Below are 27,496 nucleotides of genomic sequence, written 5' to 3'. Positions count from 1 at the left end.
GGGTAATGCTAAATACCTGTAATAGTAAATTAGCTTTTTTGAAATGTCCTTAAACAGGAGCGATCTCATTCCGCTGAAGCAGTACATTCACTGACCCGCACTTGCATACGACGTCGTCAATCCGTTTCATCTTCATCTTCTTTTCGTAACCCTCTCGTCCTGCACGAGGAACCAGTAGGTTAGCAAGTTGGTCGAAAAGGAAGACAAACTCGTGGTGCATGCATTACTGGAAAAAATGGACAAAAGATGGTCCTTAGATAGTAGAGAGAAACTTCGGAAGAGTACGATGGCGCATTGACCAACGATACAAGTGAGCCACTATACGAGAGCATAGTGTATCTTGAAACTTCGGCCGTAAAACGCTAACCATTCATTGGCTTTGGAGATCGCTTGTCCATTTGCTGCCTCAACTAAAACCTGTGTTCGCTACGCTTTCTCAATCTTTCCCTTACTCCAGATAAGCAACGTGATGCCGGGTAGTATCGCGCCTCGGGTTCCCCTCCGAGTGACCCCATTGCGCAGTTCCCCGGGGTACGTAGACGATTCAAGGATCCAGCTTCACGACAGCACGGAGAGCCAGCAGCGAAGGGCCGACTAGCCAGGTCCAGCCACCGCAGAGTCGCCTGTAATGTTCGTCCATGGGCGCAAAGGGAGAAAAGTGCGCAAAAACGAGAGAGCACACGGAACTGAAGTAGCGGTGATGGTGATGGTCATGGTACGCAGAAAGTAGATTATTTACGAGGGACAAACTTAGACATCCTTCGCCGTTGGCAGCGAGTGTCTCACAAGTGGCAGAGAGCGTGCTGCGGTTATCCGGATGGCCACTCGACCCCTCAGTCTGTCTGGCCACAGGAATAGTGCCATGCCATTTGCTACACAAAACGCTTCCAACATATTGAAGAGAAGCGTTTGACGAACAAGGAAAGGGCTGCACCAGGGGTAATGGCAGTAGAAGAGCGGGTGGGTTGTAATGCTGTTGCTGCTATCGTTGCGGCAGGGCCTAAAGTCCTGAAATCTTCGAAGCGTAGAAGGAAGTAGATTGACCTATCGGCAAAGCAAATCGACGAATTACGGTTACAAATATGGACACTAATGAAACCGGTATGGGCCGTAAATCAGTGTGTTTCCGCCAAGATGAGTCCTCAAATTGACGATGAAGGTAAGTGTTACGTCAATGAAAATAAGAAAAACCTGTCTCAGACTTCAAATGGAGGTCAAGGTCGACTAGTGTCCACCTTACGTCCATGATGCAGTCTGTAACGAGCATACGTAAAGTTAAGTATAGCACGAAACGGTAGCTGGGTTCTCAATGACCCAACGTTGCGTGTCTAATTAGCCCACCTGCATTAATGATACTCAGATTTAGAAACGAATTGGTTCGGTGTTTCGACAAAACGATACGCCTATATTATGTGTGTTGAAATCAATTCTCGAGAATAAAATAGGTACAAAAAGGATATCTCCTACTACATAAAATGTCATAAGTTTCCATCGGGAATTTGATGAGTATGGCGTAATTCTAGAAAAGCTAAACCGTACCGATAAGTTCGGCTCAAGCAGCTGAAGGTATTTCAGACAATGTCATTCTGTGGCGGCTCGTCAGTCTCTTTATGAGCCTCTAAATGGTTAATTATTGGTATTGGAAAACGGCTGTACTCCATCCATTTGATATCAACGAAATAGAAAGTATGAGTTAATTAGGTAAAACAAAGTGGTTATTTAACTTCCCAGAGCAGTAACTGGTGCGTGTTCGATCACATAGTTCATATAAATTTGAAATTACAGTAGCACCTTCAAGACATAATTGTCGTTAGTATATGACCTAAATATACTGTTCCTATTAAGATTGAGTTAGTTAAATTATTTTATGTAGATTATATAATGAAACAGAAAATAACAAATTCCTCGTCTAATACGTATATCTGCTAAAATTTAAAAAAATGGCGTTCGACTAGCGTGAACATTAAGAATTGATCATCTATAATGACAGTCTTTAGTTACGTAAGAAATATTTATAGCTAAAGGTAGAATAAATACATACTGAACATAAACTTAATAAAGATTCAAAATTTCATAAATAATTAATTTTTGGAAAAAGAAAAAAAGTCACTGAGAGCTTAATAAAGTTAAGAAATTAAAGACTAATGCAATAGTAAAGTTGGCATTCTAACCTGCTGAGCATTAATTTATTTAAACTGTTCATAGAAATGCAGTACTATATCGTTACTTCTCTTCTTCTTCAAATAGCTTGGCTTCAAAGACCACAAAGAGACCACATGGAAAAAAACCTAAACACAAATACGAGATATGGCCAACTGAATAGGGTCATTAATCTTTTACTACTTCGACTTTTCTCAGGGCTACTTTTGCCCTATTACAAATATGTTACAGCAATCAGGGTCCCTTTCAAACAAGAGCAAATTGTGATTTGCCCAGAGATAACAGTACACGTCAACGACCCTTACTTGACATTTACTCTACAGAAATTTATTACAATTAAAGAAGGAATAATAATTTTCATTTCATAAGGAATAATAATTATTTAATTTCGTGCGCTCGATTTCTCTTTTCTTAGCCTATTTGAAAAGCCTGTTTCGATCTGGACGCGGGATCTAAGGTGCAAATATACGACGCGCGAATGAACAATACTTAATTCAGTAGTGCCTGCCGACTCTTCGTTTTGGATCGATCAAAGACGAATACAGTTGTTAGCAGAAGTATAAAGATAGGCAGGGCTCGACTACACAGGTTCTAACTCTACCAGAAAAACGAAACTACCCCCTCTGAGCCAATCCTATTCAGGCTACTTAAAGCTGGCCATATGGTGTGTTCAACAGGAGTTAGAAACAGCTCGAGGAAGGAAGAAAGAAAAAATGCATCCACTGGGGGTTCGAACCCACCAAGCAGGTGTTATCGAGGTGGTGAATGTGTGAATAGTTGGTGTCGGTAGTCTCACCGGTTTCGTTCAACTTCTTGGCCGGATGACCTGAAACCTGAGGGTTATACTGTGAATCGGTTAGACATCGTTCCGTGTTCGTCCGCCGGCTATGGCTACTGAACCTGTCAAAACAGTCAACAAAGCAGGCCTTTTCGTACAGGTCTCCTGTCATAGATACCTGGATAAGAAGGCCTGATATACGTTTCTTTTTTTCGTACCGATCTCCAAGCTAAGCTCTCATTCCGGCTGTCAGTGAGCCCAGCAAGTTGCCATAGAATGAACTAAGTATATTTTGGTCTCGGACGCATTAACTAACCGTTCTTACGGCAAGGAATCTTATATACTCGTTGTTTCATTTAGATTTTACTGTACTTCATAAGAAATAGTTTGTAACAATAATTTGAACCATTTACGTTCTATATATATATATATATATATATATATATATATATTATATGCTTTATATTTAAAACAATAGATACAATTACCCATGTCTCAAAAAATATAAATAAGGGAACACCGAATCACGCTATAGATAGTACAACAAGATAGGACATCTCCCGCGGAGACTGAGCAAACTTTACTGGTATATTGCCTTTTCCTTCACATTGTTGTTCCCTTTTCATCAATGTGTGACACACTCGCAAACATATTAGTAGACTACTGGACGTGCGTTGGCGTCCATGGCATTCTCTAATTTGTTGCTAGTGACGCACAGAAGGACCAAGAGCTTTGTCCTTCGTCGTGAATACGTCCCACTTCTCTTCGTCATTGATGTTGCTGATATTGTCGTATGCTCATTTTATTGTGCCATTTTTACTGGATGAATTGCGAGCTATGGCAAAGAGCTACCCTGATCGGGCAGGTACAGGCCAGAGCCGAAAATGTCTATGGGCGATTAAAACGCATGACCCTAGTTCAACGTAACCGAGACCTGCTCTAGTGTAGGCACTAGCCATATTTCGATTACCGATGAATTAGCAATCCTCGCCTTCTACAATATGTAACAGTTTCTGTTTTTCTACTCAGTGTGTTACACTGCACACATTATACATGGTAACCCGCCCGGTCTCAATACACTCGATTTAGACTTCAACAACTTCGAGCACCAGCTTAACTATTTGAAGCTAACCTTCAACGATAATCTGTGTACAGATAGTTAGTATTATTTTTTATACAGCGCCGAATTTATGTGAAGAATATTACTTCTATTGGAGTTTGCTCTAATGAGTTCATGGTACGATCTATTTTTCTCCGTCTAAATTTAACGATCATACTAATACACAATGATGAACTATATTGTTTATCTTTTCTTGTATAGCTGTTGTACACTTTTCCTTCAGCATTTTTTTTTTTTTAGATAAATAGCTTTGATTAAACAGGAGGAATTGCTCTTCCCCTATGAAAAATGATAATCGAAATGAACGATTGTACGAGGTGCAGGGGCTAAATACAAATTTATTATTATTATTATAAATACTGCTCGTTCAAGCAAAGCGTCATTTTCATTACACTTAATGCGCAAAGCATTTGCCATAACGTGCCAACAACAACGATGATCTTAAGAACGCAATATGTCGTCTTTGTTTCCATTGCTTCAAACTGAGTTGTTCTTAATAAACAATGCCTACACCCGTCCCTGTCCGGGTCGCTGCTTCTCATGAGCCCATTTTGCGCAACGTTGCAGACATACGCATGCGCTGAACTACGATCTTGACGACACGTCTGGGACGCCATCGGAACGTTCCTGCTTAGATTAACCTGCGTTCAGGTCTCCGACGCTAAAGCAGGCTCAACATTTTACGTTTTACAACCAGGAGTACTATTGCTGGCTATTCTTTGGCAAGAATTCATTTTGTTTGCAAAGGAACTATTGTCACGTTCATTGTCGCCATAAAGATAGAAACTCTCGTCGAATGAAGCCCAGAGCGCAAATGAGCACTGAGACTATTACTGTTGGCAGAAGCTATAATCCTAGCACTTGTGATCCAGCTAAGTTTGCCGCATTCTATTCCAAGAATTCGATCTCGACGAGGCAGTGTATTCCAGCCGTGGGCTGATTGATATGGCTACCTGTGAAGCACAAGTAAGTAGAGTTAAGCTTTGGATTGGGTCGATTAGGGTGGGGCAAGGGTCTTCTCCCATTGTTTCCCAATCAAACCTGCTGCTTCCTGGTCGTTTAGCTTCGAGCCTATATGGGATGGCATCTAATCGAATAGCCGATGTATCTATCCGTCTGACCCATAGGAAGCTGATGTGTATATGTACTTGTGTGTGCAAACCTCATGCCGCTGCGGTCGATAAGAGCCGAAGCAAGGGGACTGAAGGCACTGGCTAGCAGCACATTGTATGATAATGATCAATTAATATTTATAGAGTTGACGGCGTGAATAAAGAGTGTAACTCGCACACGTGAACGTAATAACGGCCCAACGGCCAAAACGTCATTATACATGACGAGTGTTCGTACTACGATTAGAAGCACCATTCTGCAAGCCACTCATAACAGGAAAACATGTGTCAGCGATAGTGAAGCAATGTTCGATGTATCCATTAGAACTATGTGTCTGTCTTGTTCGATTGTAGAACGATGAACTTCACCAGAGGTACTGTTATGTATGTTCGAGTCAGTCGAGGATGAGACAGGTCGATGCCGAAGTAAGTTAACTATTTAAGCTAATATGCGTATCAGATACTTCATCGTATGCGGCTTGTTACGTAGTGGCTCATGAGAAACGCTATCCACCCAGTTTGGACATTTTATCGATTATTAAGCCATGTTTTAGGATACATGTGTATTTGTGTCAGGCGTTTTTAGAATTACTGATTAGCCCTCATGGCTCAGAGCTCAGAGCTTGTAATGTGTGAGCTGGACCTGCAAAAAATGCATGCGAAACACAGTGAACAGAGGAGAAAGACTTTCACTATGTTAAAATATTCGATTCTACAAGTAGCAAGCTGACTGTTGTTATCTGTCACATAACACTAAGTAAAGTTCGGTGGCGTAGCTTTTTTAGGTTAATGGCCCTTGAATCCTAGAAGTTTGAAGAGCAATACTCAGCTACGAACTTTTTAAAGGTTTCATTGCCTAAAGAGCTCCTCTCAGTCGAAACAAGCTCTTCAACAAGTTCTATGCACATTTAGTACTAATAGGTAAAACCGGTGCAATATTACAAATAAATCTCGAAGCTTATCCGACCAGATGAGCGTCGTGGTCTGCATCGAGCTCGGCGCGATTGAAGTGTGGAAATCACTTCATAGCAGAAGAGCGTGTAGCTGCTTGCCTTGAGATATAGGCGGCGAACCAGCAGCAGGCACGCACGGGTCTTCAAATGAGGGCCGAAGGGGCCGCACTACGACCCCCAAACGCACAATACTAAGGGGTATCTCAGAGAGAGAGGCGTTAATGTCCGGAGGCGCGCCAGATTTCAAACACTGTTATCTCGTGTGGGACACACACTCTACTGCGGGTCTGAGCCACTAGTGAGGTCGTTACCGTGGTGGGTCGACGATGGGACTCAAGGGTTTGCTTTACCGATGATATCATCCCGCATAGCCAGCGAAGAGTATTTAGGTTAGTCAAGATCAGATGAGTGAAGTGAGAGACGAACCGCTACACAGAAAGTCCTCTCCTCGGCAGGGAAATTGTCGACCGTAGGCGAGGCATACAGCGAGGCAAGAAAAATGCCGATAGGCACCAACACCAAGGTGAAGGAAGAATTAGTTTTTGTTTCTTATCTCCCAAAGTGACCGATATTTTTACTAACTAGCACATAGATACAGACTCAGCGGTAGACACACATACACGCATAATGGGATCCACTTAACTGATGGTCTAGTCAACTTGCGAGCAATCTCATCATCATAGCAACCTTAGGTTAAGAGCAAATCTACTCACATATGAAAAATTCCCTTTTAAGTTTATTGTTGAGTTGAAACTCATATTTGCAAAAATGACAAGTAATTTAGCACGTTCGAGTTACACTATGTTAAGTAACTTCATAGTGTAACTTCATGCTAATTTACTATAGTTATTGTCAAGTATTACTGCACATGTATATTACCAATATACATATATGCATGTGTAGCTTATATAGTGTGCGCCTTCAGTAAACGTTATGAGCGTAAGGAGATTTGACGGATAATAAATAAATTGCGACAAATATAAGGACAAATATAAGGTATGTCTATACTATTCAGCCAGTGTATAAAATAAAAGCATCTGAGAACGCGTACGTATCATATGTGTTAGAGTGGTTGAATTTTCTACTGCATTACGACTAATGTTAACGATAAACTACTGGCATTAGAAGGTATCCATTTAACAAGAGACATTGGGCATACAGGAGAACACCTGCTGTTTCAGACTGTTTTTTTTATATCAGGTCCTTCAAAAATATTATTTTCTTCAATGGTTGCCACGAATAGGAGTAAAATTTGTGTCGAAGGTATCTGAAACTCGTATCTATTGAAGATTCTGTAGCTCCTGATAGAGAGGCCAAAAAGTTCCTTACGTTTACCCTACGTTATTTAACTAAGTACGCCTAGGTGGTGATAAGTATATATGTTCTCATACCGAAGTCCCTTGAGACAACTCGAAGCCACATGCAAGTCCCTACTGTCATAGAATTTAATTAATTTCTCCTAAAAGCTGTCTGCCTTCCTTCCATTTATGTCTGACGAGCTCAGTTACTTTCGCCGGGCCAAGAACGAAACCTAAGGAACATCAAGATGAAGATTCGTCGCATACGAGACAGTCGAATCTTTGGAATCCAAAACAGCTCCCACCTCGATAGATAACAATATAAAAACTAAAATAGATAAATAAATTGTGACTTTTTGAGATCAAAGCTGTTCGGCTGCATAACTTGTTAAGCCCGCAAAAATTAGTAAGGCAATTCTAGTGACAAAGACCAAGGAATTAAGCTTTTCGTTACGTATATACTTGCCAGAGAAATATTTAATTTAAATTACAACAGGCCGTAACCTGTAAACGATCTTTTTTTTTTTTGGTTAACAGAATTTTTTAGAAGTTTTCAGTTTCAGGATTACCGGAAGCGAAGTTCACTTTGATCTCTACTGCATGTGAAGGAGCGGATTATGACCTATTTATACTGATAATACCTGGGCTCGCCACCACTCATTGCCACAGCGTCCAGATAGCACATTACATGTGTTGTATAGGTCAGGCTTAACAAAAGTTGGCAGCGTAGATGTTCGCGCATTGCTCTTTGATGCTGTTGGGCCGATAGGTGGGTTTGTAAAATCGTTTCGATACCTGGAGTTTAATTTGTTCTTAAGCCGCTAAAGGCGGGTGAAAGGCGCAGTGTTGAACGCACAAACCTGATCGTTGGGAAGCTTCTCTCACTTTATATTAAACCGCAGCTTCCTGTTTCTGTGACGCAAATATTTCTATGAAAGACGCCAATGGTTCCAAACAATCGAGGATCGGTGCGTCGAATGTGCGTAAATTCTTTTTCTTTTCAAGTTCTTTTTAAGTTTGTAATTTTCTGTTTTTCTAAAATTTCTTTATTCATTTGACTAAATGCACACATGTCTTTTTGCAATGAAAACAAGTGACGAGTGGCTTCCAGTAACTTACATTATATTCCGAAGAGCGTTGGAATCATTTTCCTTACTATATATTACTATTATAAATACTGCATTAGCAACGTCCCGACAACTCAACCCCGTTCTCATGTTGCACGGAGACTGTATACATCTGCATGCAAATTACGAGAGCTGGGCTTATTTAGGTTCATAGCCCCCTTTGCATACGCACTTATTAGGATCTGTCTTTTATCGTTGTAGACAATTATAACATACCGCTCTGCTAACCTCAGCCAAAAATCATCGATCATATATCCTGTCTTAAATTGATTAAATTAATTCCGCCCTTATCACCGGTTTTCTTCAATGGTACTATCTTTTCGTAACGGCCTCACGGTAATCGCTAACTAGAGGTGATATCGCGGTCGGTATCTACCGTTGCGCGGATATTGACTAGGAAGAAGCAGCAGGTCGCTGTTGCCGTCAGACGACAGGAAAGACGGGCCGCTGAGCACATGGTTGTTTCTTTTTTGCTTGTCTCATGTTCACTGGCTCTTTTGAGTGGCGAGGGCCGCTCGCTGCTATTGGGCGAGCACGAGGAGGAGGGCAAGTATTAGGCGGGCGAACGGCCCTCAGAAGTCCCCCAGCCGTCCAGGGGGAAGGTTGTGTCGACGGAACTATTTTTAGGGGATTATTTAACCAGACGAAAAATGAGATAATTTTCATGAAGAACAAAAACTGTATCCTTCAAGTATTCTAGTGTGCTTTTCAATTTGAATAAAGTCTTCACAGGTTCGTTCGTACACAAATCGTGATGGAATATGTTTTGACGAGATAATGTTTGCTCTGTCAGGGTGGTTTTTCGTGGCTTAATTAAAGCGATCTGGTTTGATTGTCCCTATGTCAATGAGTTTTCGAAGTGCGCCGCCGGCACTGCTGCCGTCTACACTAAGCTAGTCTTCATCTTCAAAAGTTTAATCTACTCTACTGAATGTGAAGCAAATGGAACGTGTCGTTGCGGATCACTGGCATCACCTTGTGATTAATCTTGTGCCCCCGTAACAACTGCAGAAAGATGACTTTTCGGACGGTGAAATTTTGTGCGTATACGTATAACCGGATTATGGCCTCCTAAGCGGGTGCTGAAGAGTGGTTCGACAAACTGCGTTTGTGTCAGAGTGTGTACTGGCGAACTGAGATATATATCCGCCTCCATATATATATATATATATATCTATATATATATATATATATATATACACATATGTATATTTATATAAAAGTTAAAGCTACCAAGTTAGCTAGCAAAGGATTGTATACTCGCAATCTCGGACTAAGAAAATGGCGTGGTTTCGATGGCCGACATCGCTGGCGCTGCTTTCCGCTCTCGTCTCAACGGCTGTCGTTAGTACACCCATGGCTCCTCCGAAACTTCCGTTCAATCTTTTTCTCACCCCACAACAAAGTCTTGCTTTATTAGGTGAGTCAGTCTGCTCTAAGTTTACTGTATTCAATTTGGATTAAACTTAGTTCGTAGATTATTCTATCTTTTCGTGAAGGTTAGATGTATTTCAGGGAGCCTGCCAGGATTTTTGAATACGATTTGTCAATTTATTCTACTTCCAGTTGCATCAGAAGGTATCAGTAAGTATACCTACGCTCCGATAAGGCGTCACCTCAACGGAGACATTGTTCATTCGTTGAGAAGATGAGCAGCCGATTGCTTGAGGCATATATTGCAAGGATTTCCCGAAAACGTTTTCTACGCGTGCTACTTAAGCCGTTAGGCGTTGCTTCACATATGATATGAGGCGCCCGCTTTTTTCATCTCGCCTCGACCCGTTCGTCGAAAATTGCCATGCAACAATCAAATCTGATGTAATTTAGTCATGCGCTCCAAGCGTAACACAAAGGTCGAGCGCAAAAATCCGATATCTGTTATGGCGCTTGCGTTCGTTCTTCTACTGCAGGAGAAGCTCATCGTATAACTTTAGCCAGTATCGAGATCACCATGCACTCGCCTTCGTTCAGGAGTCTTTCTTTACTATTAAGTATATAGCCACTACGAAAGCCAATGCGTAAAATATTGCGGATATAATTATACTGTGTTCACGCAAAACGGCCGACAGCTCATTCGTATCAGGATCGTTAATCGAGCTCAGCGTAGCTGGTCCTCTCTCGACACTTCACAACGAAAGCAGATCCTTCTTGAATGCTCCTTTTGGGAACTCTGTCCTCTATTAAAACAAGACAGACGAGTAAAAGCTGCATCGTTCACCGCTCGTAACCGACATTTCTTCTCAGCGAGGCGTCCTCTGTTGTTACTGTTACTGTTAGCATTAATATTTAGCCTTTGAGTATACAACTAATTGATTAAAACAAATGACTTTCAGTATAATCCACTATTTATATTAATGAGCGCTTATTAAAACGAAGATTTATCTTGTGACATTTACAATTGTCTCAAATTGACATCGTCTCATTGTACATATATGTATGTGAACATAGAGAGGTGGCAGAAGCTCATCCATTACATACCGGCGAAGTCTTGCGCTTCAATGGGTTGAACTATTTGATCGTTTAAAGCTAATCTACATAACTATAGAATGATACTTTTATTTTCGAGCGGATATGGGACCTGGACTGCACTAAAATTTTTCAGCTTGGCCTGCCTTGTTGATCGACGCCCTGTGCTTCTACAAAACACGTTTCGCTGCTCTTAGTTCAGGGGTTTGTCTTTCAAACGGTGCTATATATCCATTTGGATGCTTCATAAACTTTACTCATTTTAACTTACGCATCAACCTTCTCCAAATGTTTAAAAGACTCTTCTATTAGCAGAGCTTATCGCATATGCACCGAAGAAGGCAGCAAAGCGTATTCAAATGTATGAACGCATTCGTTGCGAGACTGTCACTCGACTCTCAGCGTACTTCGTGCCTTCTGAATCGATCATCGCCGTTACGTAAATATGTAGGCTCAATGCGTCCTTTCCGTTTGCCATTTGCATTATAATTCGGACAGTTTTTGACCATGGGGTAATTCGAGGCTGTAGAGGACGCGATGTTAAAATACCTTTACAAACATAAACTTAATGGACATCTCAAAAGTTAAACACTACGAAAGTTCTCAGGTCACTATAGCAGGAACTTACCAACGTAAAATGCTCTATGTAAAACATCAACAAATGTGCTCCACATTTAAATCCGATGGCACATGTAGAGTGCGAAGAAAAATCAGGACTGGTCCGCCATAGGGTATTCATTTCGTTCATGTATGGTGAACTTACACACAATTTATCATCAGTATTATTGTTACTTGGTATGAATGGGTCCTTTTGATCGAGTTGTGCTCTCATCGTGTGAGATGCTTGACTGAAGACCTCCTAACATTGCTTTGATGGGCATCTTGTCATCGCTGACGGCCCTGTTATCGTTATTGAGCAAACTTGACACCACGGACGTCATGGTGCCTCGCAGGCTCCCAAATTAAGAAGATAGAGCAAGCCAACAAAGCACATAAATCAACTGCAATAATAATTAGTTCTTGTCACTGGCTAATACTCTTCCCTTGAAACCTTTGGTACTCTGTTCTCCTTAGAGAATCTTGTATAGTGTCTAAGATCTTGAGAAGATGTTTCTATTTTTAATCACATTTTCGATATGTATTTCTATGAGAGGCTACATGAATTAATTGCTGCAGATGGTAAGGAGAGATAATTGGCACATATGGAACACGCTGTTACACGAATATTAATTAGGCCATTAAGTCCGTTTATTATTTAATAATTCTTTCTTATTAAACTATTTAATCTAATAGTACTAAATAAAAGAAATGTTGTAGGATTCCTGACACACTATAGGCTAAGTAGGTCTACATGTTATTGCAACTACTTCTAGTTAGGCGTTCTGTCTAACGACACGTGTATCCACGGCCGGATTCGAACCCGGAGCAGCACTTCGTAAGCATAACGTGCTCCTCACTACACCATCGCGAGGGCCTGATTATGCCAATACCATTAATACTTTGCTGTTCAAGTGCGTTCGCTTCGCAAGTTCACGTTTCTGTTTAAGGGGTCAATTTACCCTGAAAGGCGTAGCCGTCTATATGAGTATTCGCATGCAACAGGTGCTTACCCTGTAGAACAGGTTTCACTCTAATGTGCAGATGCAGAAAGAAGTATTTTATGGGTTGACTTTTTGGCCCCCACGGATGTGTAGACCCAACATAGCAATCAGGACTGTAGCTGTTGCCACACACTGTCAAATTCACTCGAAGGGCCTTTGCGGGGGTTCAAGGCAGGGTGTTAGTGGCTATGAATTTCCAATGAGATGCTACCGAGAATCTTGATCGTAAGTGTCATGTGGCCCTATCATGACAAGATCTTGTGCTTTTGTCACCAATCTATCGCTAGGTGGGAAAGGTTCAAGAAAAGATTGAAATTCTAGTAGAACTTAGAACTGCGCTCAGGATCTTACCGAGACAAACACGCGCATTGCCGTGCTCAAGAATGGCCCGCTCTCAAAAACCTTGATTTTGCGAATGTAAAGCAGCTGCTGTATGGGTCTACTATAAACAAAGGCATGAATTAGTGCACTATCTAGAAGCACACTTACCGACGAGAAAGAAAAAAGTAGACTTATAGTAAAGAGACAAATTATTCCAACCATAATCGTCTCAATTTTTTAAGTTAAATTCCCAAACTATCTATACATTTTTCTTTTATCTCGACGTAGATATAAGTGAATAAAGATAATGTTTATCGCTTACAAGTGTATGTTCTATAAATTTAACACGCGCATTTATCACGTCTATATTCAATTCTATTATGTTTGTTACATATTCCTCAGTACGTTTCCATTGTTCTGCTTTCTCAAGGATGATATATAAGGATCGTGAGCCACGAAGCTCTCTTCGGGTTCCCCGTCGTTTCGAAGGTTTGAATTTTACCCTTTGAATAAATGAAGCCTTGAACGAAACTGAAGCCAGCGGAATATTCTCTCAAACGTGCCTACACAAACATATAAATACGCACGTTTCGTACTCACTCTTAAGTCATTCATTCGTTGCATTTTGCATAGTGACTAGAGGGTACTACAGCGAACAGGAAAGCAAGTCAGACAAGCACCTATGGTACACGGTGCCATTGCTATTGCTGCTGCTGCAATAGATAACGAGAAATTGCCAGAGTAGAAGCAGGATCAGAGCGAAGGAAAAGGCGAATTCATCAAAATCGGTTCGCAACTTGTTGAGATTCTGCTTTGGCGGTACGGACAATAGTAACAGCAAAAGGGGAGCAACATTGCCATGGCCACCATCACCAGTCCCAACAGTGAAAAGACAACAGGGGAAAAGGCCAGACGGGATAGCAGGCACAACAAAGGAAACAACGTTTCACTGAAAAACGAAAACGCGCCATACACAAAACAACATTGCCACGCGTCACTGCCAATAGATGTGCGATCAGCAAGGAGGAGTGAACGAATACTGGTAGTGATGCGGGGGGCGGTTGCTGTGATGGGGTGATGATCACACACGATGACGTTTCCTTTGTCACCGATCGCTTGTAGGATAATAAAAATGTGAAGTTTCTGCCTTTGCCAGTGCCGACCGACCTGTGTATACTCGCTAAAGCCAGGTTGTCCTTCGCAGAGGTCTTGGCAACGCGTGCCGTATGCAGAGGTAAAGCTGGCCAAAATCAGCCACGAGAACGGAAGTAGACGCGAGAGTCAGAACTTCAATGGTAAAGCTTTTGCTAAGATTTCAATCGTATGTTGTGCCTAGCTCATCCGTTTCATGTTGCTATAGCTCGGGCGACAACTTTCCTATTTCCGTCGCGAGCAAACGTCTGCTTGTCCGCACGGATTCAGATGAAACTGGCACATGGGTCTAATTTTTTATACACATATAGATTATGTTCTACACACAAAGGAACAAAAAAAAGCGGGTGACTACCAGACATAAAAAAACAAACGACAGTAACAACAACAACTGACGATGGTCGGTATGAGATAAAGGGATATTAAAGGAAACGTACTATTCAGATGGGTGTCGTTTTCGAAAATCCGTCGTCTGCGGACACATAAAAGCCTCTTCCTCTATTAAACTGTAACTTAGAAAGCCGCGTTCTGTGATAATATAAGGGAGCGCTAAAGAACTTACTTCGAAAATGGGCCTCGGGTAATCGTGTATTCACAATAATACTCGATAAAGGATTAACAAGATTGGCATACGCAACACAAATATAAATTTGTTTTAATTGTAATCCAATAACACACACAGTCACTGCAGCGTGCGATTAATTGGCAAATTGGCGAGAGATCAGATGGGAAGAACATGAGCGAAGAGCACTTTGGCGACTGGACCCTTTTCGAGATCATTGGCCTCTTGTAGACGTCGACGGCGATGATGGCCATATTAATGTCAAAGAGAGTTAAGTTAGTAATAGTTTCAGTATATGGGTTTTATCAGGTCGTGGTTCGTGCATAAAAACCGACAAAGGAAAATTGAGTGAGAGTTTTATTTGAAAAAAAAAAAAACATTTTTAGATTGCTATGGACAGTCTTGTGCATTGTGTAACATACGTAGGCTGATTTGACTGGTAATCTTCGTTATTCCGATATTTACGTTAAGAAGCCACCTTAGTGTCTTTTCCGACCCGCGGTCCCTATTCTGAGTGTGTATTGTCATAGTCGCTTGGTCTATAAAGTGGCAAACATATACCTGATACATTATTGATATACAATAAATGGGTATTTGGTAGTTTTTCTGACAAAAATCCCGATCAGTCTACGTCCGATGCAATTACATCGCTAATTAATATTTTATCCTGTCATTTTATGCTTTGGCTTTGCTCTGTAGTTCTGCTTCATTTTGCGCGTTGTGACAGTTTCATTTGGGGCAAACGAAAAATATGATAGTACGCACGAGAAGCAACGGCAGCAATGGATCCAACAACTGCATACGATAGGTAAACTCAAGACGGTAATAGACGAATAGCTTTTGTCTGTCCTTGTATAGGCAGGGCAGTTCGTCCATATAACGATCGATGAAGCACCTACTCTTCACGAAATGCTTTCCTAACAAACTCTCGCCACGCTTTTCCATACCACGACGAGCGGGACTATGAAGAAAGCACACAGAACAGAATAGCTGGCAAATTGGTACGTAGATCTGTGAGTCGGCCATGTCGACCTTTCGTTGGCTTTCCTTACGCGTACGTACGGGTGTGTAGGTAGTTGTCAGCACGACCCATTTTGTCCTAATCGGTTCAGTTTTTCACCACACAAACAAGGCACAAGGCAACGGCCGTATATATCGTTTCAAGGCTTTACGAGACAATGTAAAAATAACAAATAACTAAACCATAATCCTTTAAGTAAACGTATTGTATCACAAGAAGTTAATGCTTGTTTAAATAATCGAGGCTTTGATAACGCTTTTTGCGAGACGCATACAACGGGGAGGTCATTAAGGCATGTAGAATATTCGCAAAAGAGTGGATCTATTATACATACTTTCAACGTGTGTTTTTGCTTTGTGCTATTAAGCCTAGTCTGCAAAGGGAACTAACTAGAATGATAGAAGAACCTGGGTTTTTTCCACAGATTTCATTGCGTTTTCTAATTGTTATGTGCCTGTTTCTTGGCAAAACTGATGAATAAGATTTGCATTACCTAGCGAATATGTTAGCAGCACTTCCCTTTAGGTCCGTTTGAGGTCTGTGTTCCAAAACCAGAGTCATTCGATGCGATGAAGCTAGAACCGAACAATATATTTATTATTATTATTGAACTGCAGATTTGAAGCGAAGTTCAGAACGAAGCGAAGAACAGAAAAGTGAAGGTTTAGGGTTCAAACCGTATAATTGCGTTTGCAGAAGGCTTATTCTAAGCAAATATTGCTGTATTTAAAAATATGCTAGCCAATTTATTAAGCCATCAATTTGAACTCCGGTTTCAGAGACGCAGGAATCAGTGTTCACGTCGTCTCTCGCCCTCACTTGAGCATCGTGTTATCTTGCCCTCACCATCTCACTGTCATATCTTTCATTATTTCTTTTGGTGGTCTGTTGTTACTTTGTACGCAAATCATCCATATGGAAATATCATTAATCACTTAAATGGCAGCCCGAAAGTCTCGGGCTCCGGCCATATTCCCTTAGCCTGTGATGCTGTTCTCGGTTTGGCCTATCCAAGAACGCAAAATGTTAGCTGTTTGGCCTCGTTTAGATTGGCCAACGAGCCCTTTCATTGGCTTCTGCTGCTGTCTCTTCCGACGTCGTCATCGTCGCCAATGGACCGTCTACGAAAATTGTCGGTCAACTCAGGCCGAAGCACCACCAGCAAGCTAGGAGACTGAGTGACGCCTTGTCGTCGTTGTCCTCGCGCATCTTAAACGCTCCGTTTAGGATCAAACGCCATGGCAGGGCACGTGATTCAGAGAGAGTTCAGAGCCGAGCTGGAGCCTTCTTAAACTTCGACAGAAAGTTGTGCAACGCAAGCTGACTGCTAAGTCGGGTAGATAAATAGATGTCTTCTGCAATTCTGCTTTCTTTCACAGCACTTCGTATGGATGGCATGCTTTTGCGTTTCTTCAGGCTCCTGCAGCACCAGAAAACGGGCAACCACTGCGCACGCTTTACTCACTAACTCCAACTTTGCTCACAGTCTGTTCAAGTATCCCTATCCCTTAAATAAACATCATCGTGGGCTGAGATACTGGCTAAAATGGCCGGTTCGTTTACGCCATCCTCTAGGTTCTGGGGTATAGGCCTACACAGACACACTCAGGCAGACATATCTCGCAATTACGCCTGGCATTTTAAACAAGCTTATTCCTGCTACCGTGTTCGTCTGAAGCATCTTCTCAGAAGTTCGACCAATGAGAAAAGACGTTAGTGAAGTAGTAATCGAAGAATTTAGGCTATCATAAAGAAGGCCACAGTAGGTACATCACGGGCAAACTTATCTTACCGACAGTTTGCATACTAGAGCTGGTGAGTCTACGATATCATGGCTAAAATGTGTGCTGTTTATATTGTGGATTTTGTTCCTATGGCGTAAATTTTCTTGAGGTGATACAACTGAGCCTGGATAATCTACAAGCCCCCCAGCCTAAACAAAGCACCGGTATTCAAATAAAACATTATGCATTTCTGACTAACAAGAAATGTTAAGCTGCCATCGTATTGGACATATTGTTGCAGTGGCATTTCACATACGGTACCTTGAATTACTTATATCTGGTATAAACCACAAGACAGTCAGTACTGTCTATTAAAGATATAAATGATAAGCCAGATATGTATTTGATGATCTGATGAATATTACATATTTTTATGTTTTGATGAAGCCGATGGATCATAAAAGTTAATGGTGATTGTGGGATATTTTATCTTTTGAAGGTAAGCTTTATCGTATCTTTAAAAATTGTAATTTGAACGCCAGCCTATCTCTGTCTCTATCACACTATAGCAGTCTAGACATCATGACGTCTCAGGATACAATCACCACCCGCATGAGAGTGCTCCGTTCATACAAACCCTAGATGTCTGCGTGCAGTAGTAGATCGCTCCTTTAAGACAACTGAAAATCTGAGTTAGGTTGTTCGTCAACGAAAAAAGGGTCTGGCCTTCGCCGATGATTCCTTAGTTTTAAACCTCTAGATAACGGCGTCTTCAACGCCGCGTCGCCTTAAAAAGGAATATTGAAGTCTATTTCGATGCTCAGCAGCTCGTTAACTGCCACTCGCCACTTTGAACCTTGCTGGCGAGGGCGAAAGCGTATGGGCTAAGGAATAGCTGAGCGAACCGAAACCTCCTGGTTTGATTAACGAAGATTAGCCCAAGCGCTACCGCGCAGCCCAGGTGTATCGAGTTCACGTCGCCCCATTTTGTTGACTGGTCAGCTATTAGTTCAAAAGTGAAATCGAGATTTTGCTGGTGATTTCTCAGCACCACCCCCATACATAAGTCAGCTTTTTCCTTTATTTGCATACTGGATGACTTGATCGTTAATAGGCAAAGGGCGTAATTTGTGTTCACCTAGCCAGCGAAAATCGCGAGGTCCTGTTTAAACAAATCAGAGCCTGCTTTCCTCAGGTTCACCGCGTTTAACAGAGTTTGTACCGGTATTAGAAAAAGTGTTTATATCCTAACCAAATAAAATAGCAATGAATTCAAAATGTCTACGTCAGTGGATATTCTTGGAACTGAAAATCAATACATCAATTGCAGCATTATTTATTGAAAAGGAATTGAAAATTTTATAGTATCACGATGCCTTCTACATATGAACTCCCGCCGCACGTAAAGAAAAGAAGTTAATTTGCAGTTACTTACTGCGCCCAATATTATATTAAACTGTTTTAAATTTAGGCTTTATAGTTGTGTATTTCAGTATGGAGTTAAATTATTGGACTATTATAGAATATATTCAATCAGTGTCTAAAATACCGCAATATTGACAATTGTGATATACATAACGAGGGGTTTTGAAAATGTTCCGATATGGTATTGGGCAATATAGGCTGCTGAAAATCATAGCTTAGCCAATGATATTTGCACGATTCGTTCTGGGACTGGTGTTAGCAGACTGCCAGTTCCGCTGAATTTCTTCGAGCACATCCGCTGAATGCAAAATACTGAAATCGTCGGGTCGTTGGTTCAAACTTCGACACCTCAAAAAACCGCACTGCATCCGCGCCTCTCCTGAGGCGTTCTCGGTGAACAACCGGAACTCGGCCGGAAAACGACGCAGATCTTTCGTGGGCTGGGATGCAGTACCTCGCAGATTGTTCAGTTCAGCCTTTCACTCCAACGGTTCCACCCAGATGGGCATAGAGACTTCGCAAGAAGGGGATGAAAAAGGCGACGACTGCAGGTCTTACTGCCTGTTGCATTTTTGCCAAACTAAGAGGCTAGAAGATAAGCAAAGGAGAGAAAAACCAAACTAGAAATTCGACTTGTCATTGAATTCTCATCTTTCTTCCTTTTTGCGTTTCGTCTTTTCTTTGCCTGCTCACCAACTCGTTCATTATACTCGTCGCCGCGCTTATAGGGGTCGCCCAGCTGCACAATGCAAGTGTTACCCAAGAAATAGCTTTAACACGCCCTCCTACATAAACTTCTTTTACCCACAGCTTGAAAAGGCCCGTATCGTTTTATCAGTGAGCGTTTTCATACAACTGAATCAATGCGCATGCTGAACTTATAAACGGCTATGGAAAGAAGCTGTTCTAGGTTGCACCTTCCGCTAATCGTCTATCTCTTGATTCCGCAAAAATGCTAGTTCAGCTTTTCCTGAGCGATTGTTAATATTATGATCATGCGAAATAGTGAGGAATATTTTTTCAAAATCCCATGATATATTAGCTTGTGGTTACTTAAAGTCAGCGACAAGTGTTGTTTTGAAGGTGAATTTGGTCTGCCCTTCTCGTTGCTATGTAGATGACAGGAGGAGACAGTTTACTGGACCTTAGAGCATTTCTGAACGTCACTGTTACGTTACAACTGAATGTTAACGTATTGTTGTTTTACGTAGGCGAAAAAACGAAGATCCACCTACAGCTAATTGGGGCTCTCTACATAGTAGGAGCTATGAGAAAGATATTAGGCAATGACATATTAGGCAAATGGCCCGTAAATTCAGCCGCAGTCAGCCAGTAAAGTCGTTATTAAAACCAGCTTATCTAAAACGTCAGTATAGCTATCTAGAAAAATCTGTTCGTTAGCTATGTACCAGTAGAATCACTCCTCCCATCTGGCACCCACGAAAAGCCAAAGAAAGATGAGGGGTAGTTATCGAATTAGCGCCATCAAGTAACTTCATTGTTATCAGCAGGAGAAGGATAGACGGTGGGACAACACTTCAAATAAGAAAATGAACAAAAAGTCATTATATGATGGTGGCTGAGTATGAACAAAAATTTGCGAGCAAGGCTAGAAGCTATGGGGTTCATCAGTACGCTAAAACTTGCTATCTAGAAACACATTGAAATTGCTCTTACGGGAACCAAGCACTCGCTCAATCAATTTGTTGGACACATTTACATTTGTTGTTGTTGTTGTTGTTGTTGTTGTTAGGGCTGGTATAAACATTTAAGATATTAAGGACAATGCAGTGCCGGTGAGCTTCAGCTTCCCCTGTTTGCACAGGTCATACAGTAGATGCTGTTAGCTGGACTAGGAAGCGACGACTCCTGGTCTCTTTCAACCAGAGATTTGGCCATCCGCGTTGACGATGAACTTTTGTGTACCTCTTTGATCATGTGATTTTAACCTAGTCTTTAATACATTTGATAGAACGAAATTTAAATCATATGAAAGTTTTTTCTTATGCTTAATGTCATCTCTTTAAGATCATTTGTCAATACGTTTGTCAAATTTGGTTTTGGATCAGTTTTTCCAGCATTATTTAACTATTACATTGCGTAAGGAACGTATCCACCCGAACATGTCCGTCGATGCATTTGCCCGATTTCTAATATCAGAATACTCGCATTATGATGTGACACCTATCAACAGTAGCTAACTCCCTTAGCCGTTTCGACTACACACGAAGCATCACCTCCTATCAGGGACTCGTTTTTACGTTAGCGTTTTGCGATCAATCCAATGCCAATAGATAGACTCGGCGAGCCGTCGACCAAATTCAACGCACAGATAAATCCAAAAGATTACGATACCGTATCGAAAACATCTCATCGACGACGTATCAATCCTGACATCGGTTATCTATTTGCTAGCAGTGGCTCGACGGAACGTACCTCCCTTTCGACCTCACCTATCAGATGCCGTTCAGCGATTCGGTACGATATATATTGGGTTCACCGTATTTTATTCTAACGTTGTTTGGTTGCTGAGTTTGACAACCAACTGTCAGCCGGATAGAACGACAGCCGTAAGCCCTCGATATTACTGACCGTCAGCTTAGCAAATATGAAATCCATCCTCATCTGAAGCACGCGTTTCTGATCGCGCGCTTAACATCCCACACATCTACAAGAGCCTGTTCGTATCCTAGATACGCTTGATCTTACGAAATGAGCAACTTTAAAGCTGCCTAAATAGAATTCTTTGTAAAGTAGGAGGATAGCACTGATATATCGGGTGGAACCGACGACTACACATGCCTACGTGGTAGAACAACAAATTATGCTCATAAAACCGATCTTCTGTTGCATTATTCTAACTAAAAATAATTTTGCCCCTTAAATGAACCCATATTCAGCAAAAACATAAGCTGGTAAGATAAGAAAGAAGCTAGGACAGGAATGAATCTTTAGGACTTACCTTATTAATAATAATCATGCAAATGTTCCATTAAAACGTACGGATACGCAAGAGTATAATAACAATCATAGGTTCAAAACTTCCTAAGAGATAGAATTCCCAACTAGGTTTTATTGCAAGCAGAAGTATCTTTGCGTAGCCCTTTAGTGGCAGGCTACCGAATAATGTTGGTTGGCTTGCTCGTTTGCTCATTGTGCATAAATGACTTTTAACAGAAGCATTCTTAAAATGAAACACTATCTAAGATAGGCAGACGGATTAAGTAAATAAGAAGAAACGTTGAGTTCTACTCAGAAGAAGATATATGTACCAGTAACACAAATGATCCGCTAAAAATATCTTGATATACTATTTTCCGACATAAGCTTAGCTGGCTCCGCTAAAAGAGCGAAAAAAGCGAAAGTTAGCTAGTGAGCGAGTCGATGAAAACGGATTTGACGGAAAATGACGAGCCACATGTAATAGGAGTGGTACTAGTCCCAGTAGTCCGTGAAGCTAGTGAATCACCGAAGTTCCGCGTTATTTTTACATGATAAAGTGCAGAATTGGCGGGGCAGCCGGAATAGAGGAAGCCATGCGAAGTAGTCGCCATCGGGAATGGATGCGCATCGAAGTATAGAAAGAGAAGTGACTGCTGCCGCTCTGCTGCGGTGAAACGAACGAACGCTCATTTCATCCCATGACGACCCCATATACACACGAACGTACCCGAAAAGACACAGACAGACACGGCGGACTTGTCGTCGTCTTCCGCCTTTCCCTAGGAAGGTCAGTTTTGGCCTCTCTGTGGATCGGCCAGTTGTACTAGCAGTGGCAAAGAATATCCCCCGTCCCTCCCGGCTTCCGGCGCCTTTGTGTGGCGTCCAATAGTTCAATGCAGCGACTGACGACGCAAGTTCAATCTATTTCTCGAATTTAATTCAATTTCAAAGTAAATTTCTCCGTTAAGCAGGGCTAACCAAGTAAATTTGGCCTTCGGGTTGGAGCCTCTTTCTGCACTATTATTCCCGCGCGCCCTCGAATCGTTATCGTCATGGTCTTGGTAGTGCTGCTGCTGCTGCTGCTGCTGCTAGTATTCGTCTCGTCGACCGCTAAGCACCAGCAGTTCAGCAATATAGACCCCCTTTCGTACCCGTTTGATCGGAGAAGCGAGCCCTTAGGATCGGGGCTCGTAGCGAGATCGGTTTCGGCTTTCCTCTTCGCCCATGGGATCTGCGGATGTCCGGGCCAATATGGGTAGCACCAGACGAAGCCTGACCGGTAGACAATGGCGACGGCGGCAAGAGAAGGGTAACAAATGTGGGACAGGACAACGTGATAATCTTTCTGGTCGGTCGACCAACCGACTTCTTGTTATAAAGCGTAGCAGATACCAGAAAAATTTCTAAATTGATCGAAGCCAGCATCAGCCTAAAATAATAATCGTAGTCATTACAGTGGCAGATATGATCACCAATTGTCGAAACCGATGTTCGAATATCTGATCAGTCTGCGGCACAGATAAACTTCTTGTATAGCATGAATATGACGCTGCATATACATTACGGCAGCTGAAACAAAATGGCTTTAGGCTTGGCCTAATGCGTATGGCTACCGTTAGAGTATTTTTAACGGACGAATGGCAGGCGAACTCACCATTAAAGACACGGATACATTTATCCTATAAATGACAGACACGCGAATTTTTTGTTCTCTTTCAAATTTCGCGTAATGAATAATAATTTTGTGCACGGTCCGAAGTAGTCACATACGAGCTTCAAGTTCGATAAAACAATTTCCAGTACTAAAGTTGAACCTGTTACGCTGTTGCTAGGTGGTATATTTATGTATCATACAATGCTATCTTAAAGTTTCATCAATTAGCGACATCATTAGTTTCATAAGTTGTTTTAATCAACAGGCCCTGTGTGGGTTTTTATGTCACATATGGAAACTAAGTGAAATACATATTATGTGTGCACTTCTTCCAAGAGCTACGACAATTTACATGTCGCATCAGAGAAACGAAAAATTTATTGGACTCAGCTTGATCACACATCTTGTCGATATTTTATCGAACACAGAGATAGTCATAATCCTGTCTGTTCAGTGTAATTTACCTGGGGTTATACGGTCGTCCGTCCTTAGCGGTAAGACTGTACCCCGCTCGCATCAGGCCACCTGACCACCTAGAGCAAGTCAGTTTTGGAAGATGCATGGTGGTCATAGTGGCTTTTCGTTGCCCCTGTTTTAGCACTTCTTCGCTATTGCTACTGCTGAAGCCTGAGGCTCTACTCATCTGCTGTGTATATTTAGCTCGTCTGGCATTCTTTTTATCCTTATTATGCCCTCGACGATTGATAAAGCGACGTGTACGCTGTTTGTATGGATGTTGTTCGTTCTTCTGTCGTGTGTCCATTCTTCCAGTCGTCAATTTCATCGTTGGTTCGTTGTGTGTTTGGTTTGTACACGACGCTAATGCGTGGTAGTGATGGCCTCAATGATCACGGTAGATTTTCGCCCAAAAAATATCCCCCGCATACAAAGCTCGGCGGGGGTTCTCCCATCTGCTGGTATAGAAACGCCAACAACAACGGCTAATATTCAGCCAGTTCTTCGTGCGCAGTAGAATCTGGTATTGTGTGCAACTGTCCGCTCATTTGGGCACTTAACGCTGATCCATGACAACGTCTGCGCGATCGAACACACAGACAAGCAGGCAGGAAGGCTGCATTAAGCCAAGTATACGAAGAACAGATAGATAGAGGGGTACACTCACCTTGTCGTATCGTATTCGATACCAGTACAACGCCTCAGAGTCCGAAAGTTAACATCACTGTGTTCCCCGCATAAACAGGTACGAAAACATCGTCGTCGGCGCTGAGGACGATATGCATGCGAGTGAAGTTTTTGAAGGATTTCTCGTGTATTGTAATATAGAAGAGACTCCCAACCATCGAGATTGGCTGTGACTAATGGCTGGCTCTATTATTTTACACTTTTTCTTCTTTGTATACAGCTGTATAATACTATAGACAAACAATGAAATTTTCTAGCGGCTAGCAGATGACTTAAAGGCGAGACACGAATCAAACGAACAGCTGACCAACAGACTGATTAAGTCTCACCAAACGTTTTTCAAAATAACACATCTATCCGAAACTCCAAAGGACCTGAGCAAGGCTCGAGAAACTCTGCATCGAAAAGGACTTTGTGCTCGTGGTCTTTGATTTGATTATTGCCAATCTGCAGTGATGGAAGTTCTGTATGATATTGCTGTATACTTATAAATTAGGTCAGCAACCTTATGAAGTTGCACAATACATTCAGACGTTTAGTTCCTACAGATGTTTTTCCTGAACAAGCCAAAAAATCTAATACTGATTAGAGAGTACATCGATCTTTGCGAGGTATAGCTGCTCTACAATTTTCCACACACAACTAAGGATCATATTTAATATTTAGGATATAGACCGACGCGATAATTTTCAAGTTACCAAGCGGCACACCCAGACAGCTGTTACCATTTTTCCTAGTTTCCGCGCTTAGCGGCCTACTCCGACTACGGCTATACCTACGACACACTTTCACCGTTTCCATTCGTAATCGCCCGCCTACCCTGACCAGCCAGACTTCTTTTTTACGCTACCCTACTCGTAGTAGTGGCCGAGGGAATGCTGAACCACTAAGAACTATCCGACTTCGCCACTGCCGCTGGGAGGCTGAAGCAGGGCAAGAAGGCGTAGCCGCGCCTTGAACGGAGTCGCTGAACGCTTCAGTGGAATCGTCGAAATGGGGGCGGGAACCAAGCGGGCGTTTGGTTCGCCGATTCGTTCTACCATTTGGTTACTGCTGCTCGTTTTCTCGAGAGACCAGAACTCCCGCGGACGCTGTCGCCGCTGGACTCTCTAGCCTCCTTTTGTTTCTCCCTGTAAAAGCGACTATTACATACTAGCGTACGAATGTGCGTGGGCACTTGACGATAGTTCCTTATCCTACAAGAGACCTAAGTATAAGCTTATTGACAATTAAGCGTGTCCCAGTGCGGACTTCATAGGATAAGCATAACTTTGAAGTGGCACGATGTGAAGAATGGTTTAAGTCGCGGGGATTTGGACGAGTATGTAATGCAGGAACAGTGCTATGGAATCTAGATATGCTATACAGGCCCTTTTTGAGCACCATGGGGCAGTCTACAATTGTGTCCTGGTAGTTACAGCTCGCACCCGACATGACGCTTATGTCTCAACGTTGTGATTTGTAATTTGCTGAAAGCGGAACATGCCAAATAAGGCTGCATCAGCATTTTCACCCTTTGAAGTGGGGGTTGAAAAGAAGAGAGTGTCTAGCGGGCAGGCTGTGCCGGGAAGTGGGAATGATAAAACTCGGAGAATTAGACTATGGCGGCGAAGCTATAGTATTTCTCCAATTTAGGCTTTACGTCGACCGTAATATATATATAGAAAGAGACGGCACTCGCATAAGTATGATACAGATCTGTATGGCACAAGAACTCGAATCGAGTAAACATCGGAGATCGAGACTTACACCAAACACTTGATGAGGTTTTAGAAGCGCATTGTGAAGCACTAGCGTCCTGTTTCGGACAAATAGAGTTTTGCCTTATACCGTATTTACTATTGTAATTTCCCGTTCTGCCCTTGTTACACTTTATCGCAATCTAACAGTTCTTCTGCCATTCTTTCTCGCGACGTTTGTAGATACAACCTTAGGGCAAAGGTAACTTGGAATATTTGGTAGCGTACGAACGCCCGCAATCAAATCGTGTACGGCTATTTGCGTAGTAAGTACTACTACGACTGTGGTTTACAATTACCTATTGAGTTATGTCCAGGGACATACAAGACATTCCTTAAATATATATCCGTAACACTGCTCCCCTTAGATGAAATGAGGATAGGTGTAGCAGCCGTAGAAGTTGTTGCTTGGGTGGGTGATGCAGAAGTGCGATCGGCGAGACACAGTTAGCGCAGAACGGAACGGGGAAGCAAGGGATTGTTTGTCGACTCGTCAGAGGAATAATGGAGGCGCCGGCGTCAACTGATGCAACGTGTGTGAACCGGCAACATTAATAAGAGTATCGAAGCATCAGCCAGAAGCAATGGTACAGTTTGCTAGAGTATTCGGGAAGTCTAAAGGACGAACGCTCAAGATGTGTAGAGAAGGCAGCAACCTCTTTATTGATACGACATCCAAGGGACAGAGGGGGAATTGTGTGCGAAGTTCGGTGGGAAGCACCCCTTCCTTTTTTTTTGATACGAATCTTCTACAGATACCTGAAGAGATCGGATAGGGCAGAGCGAGGTTCTGTCGGAATCTCTTCCGCACTCTTTCCGCCAGCTCTTCGCTCTCGGTCCACATACGTAAAGATCTCAAAGGACGCCTCTCAGTCCGTGCGTGTTTTATTTTCTCAGCCCCCTTTGCTGAAGTTGAGGTTTTCCTAAATATAGAAGTGAAGAGAGAGAAAAACCTATGACACTGCCTGTGATACCTTCAACATGAATTGATTGAAAACTGTCTAATATAAACATCGTGGTTTGTGGTGAGATTGAAACAGCATATATAAATATATATACTGAAGATTATTCGATCCTACGATTTCAATAGGTTTCGCACGAATCCATATTCAAGATCCATTTTGACGCGGTCAGTGGAACGACCGAACTTCGGTTTGAAAAAGGCTAAGGGAGCGTCGCGCATAAGTCCCGCCGATG

The 27,496-nt window shown here is 42.1% G+C and overlaps 1 protein-coding gene across 7 annotated transcripts in view; it reads left to right on the top strand.

Moving 5' to 3' along the window:
* Positions 1–27,496, top strand: part of LOC111244928 (inactive tyrosine-protein kinase RYK-like) — an 89,096-nt gene that overhangs the window by 19,678 nt on the left and 41,922 nt on the right. For 3 of the 7 annotated variants that reach the window (XM_086979561.1, XM_086979560.1, XM_086979558.1), the window contains one exon: positions 58–1,159. In XM_086979561.1, the coding sequence (XP_086835687.1) occupies positions 1,093–1,159 (67 nt within the window). In that variant the 5' untranslated portion in view covers positions 58–1,092. Of the gene's footprint in view, positions 1–57; positions 1,160–9,112; positions 9,969–27,496 lie in introns of those variants that run through there. The other 4 variants (XM_086979559.1, XM_086979562.1, XM_022792520.2 and 1 more) reach the window with 4 other exon arrangements.

This window comes from Varroa destructor, unplaced genomic scaffold (genome assembly GCF_002443255.2).
Source record: "Varroa destructor unplaced genomic scaffold, Vdes_3.0 BEIS01000002.1, whole genome shotgun sequence".
In the NCBI taxonomy this organism is placed as follows: Eukaryota; Metazoa; Arthropoda; class Arachnida; order Mesostigmata; family Varroidae; genus Varroa; species Varroa destructor.
Note: the sequence above shows the minus strand (reverse complement) of the source record. Positions and strands in the feature narration are given on the sequence as shown.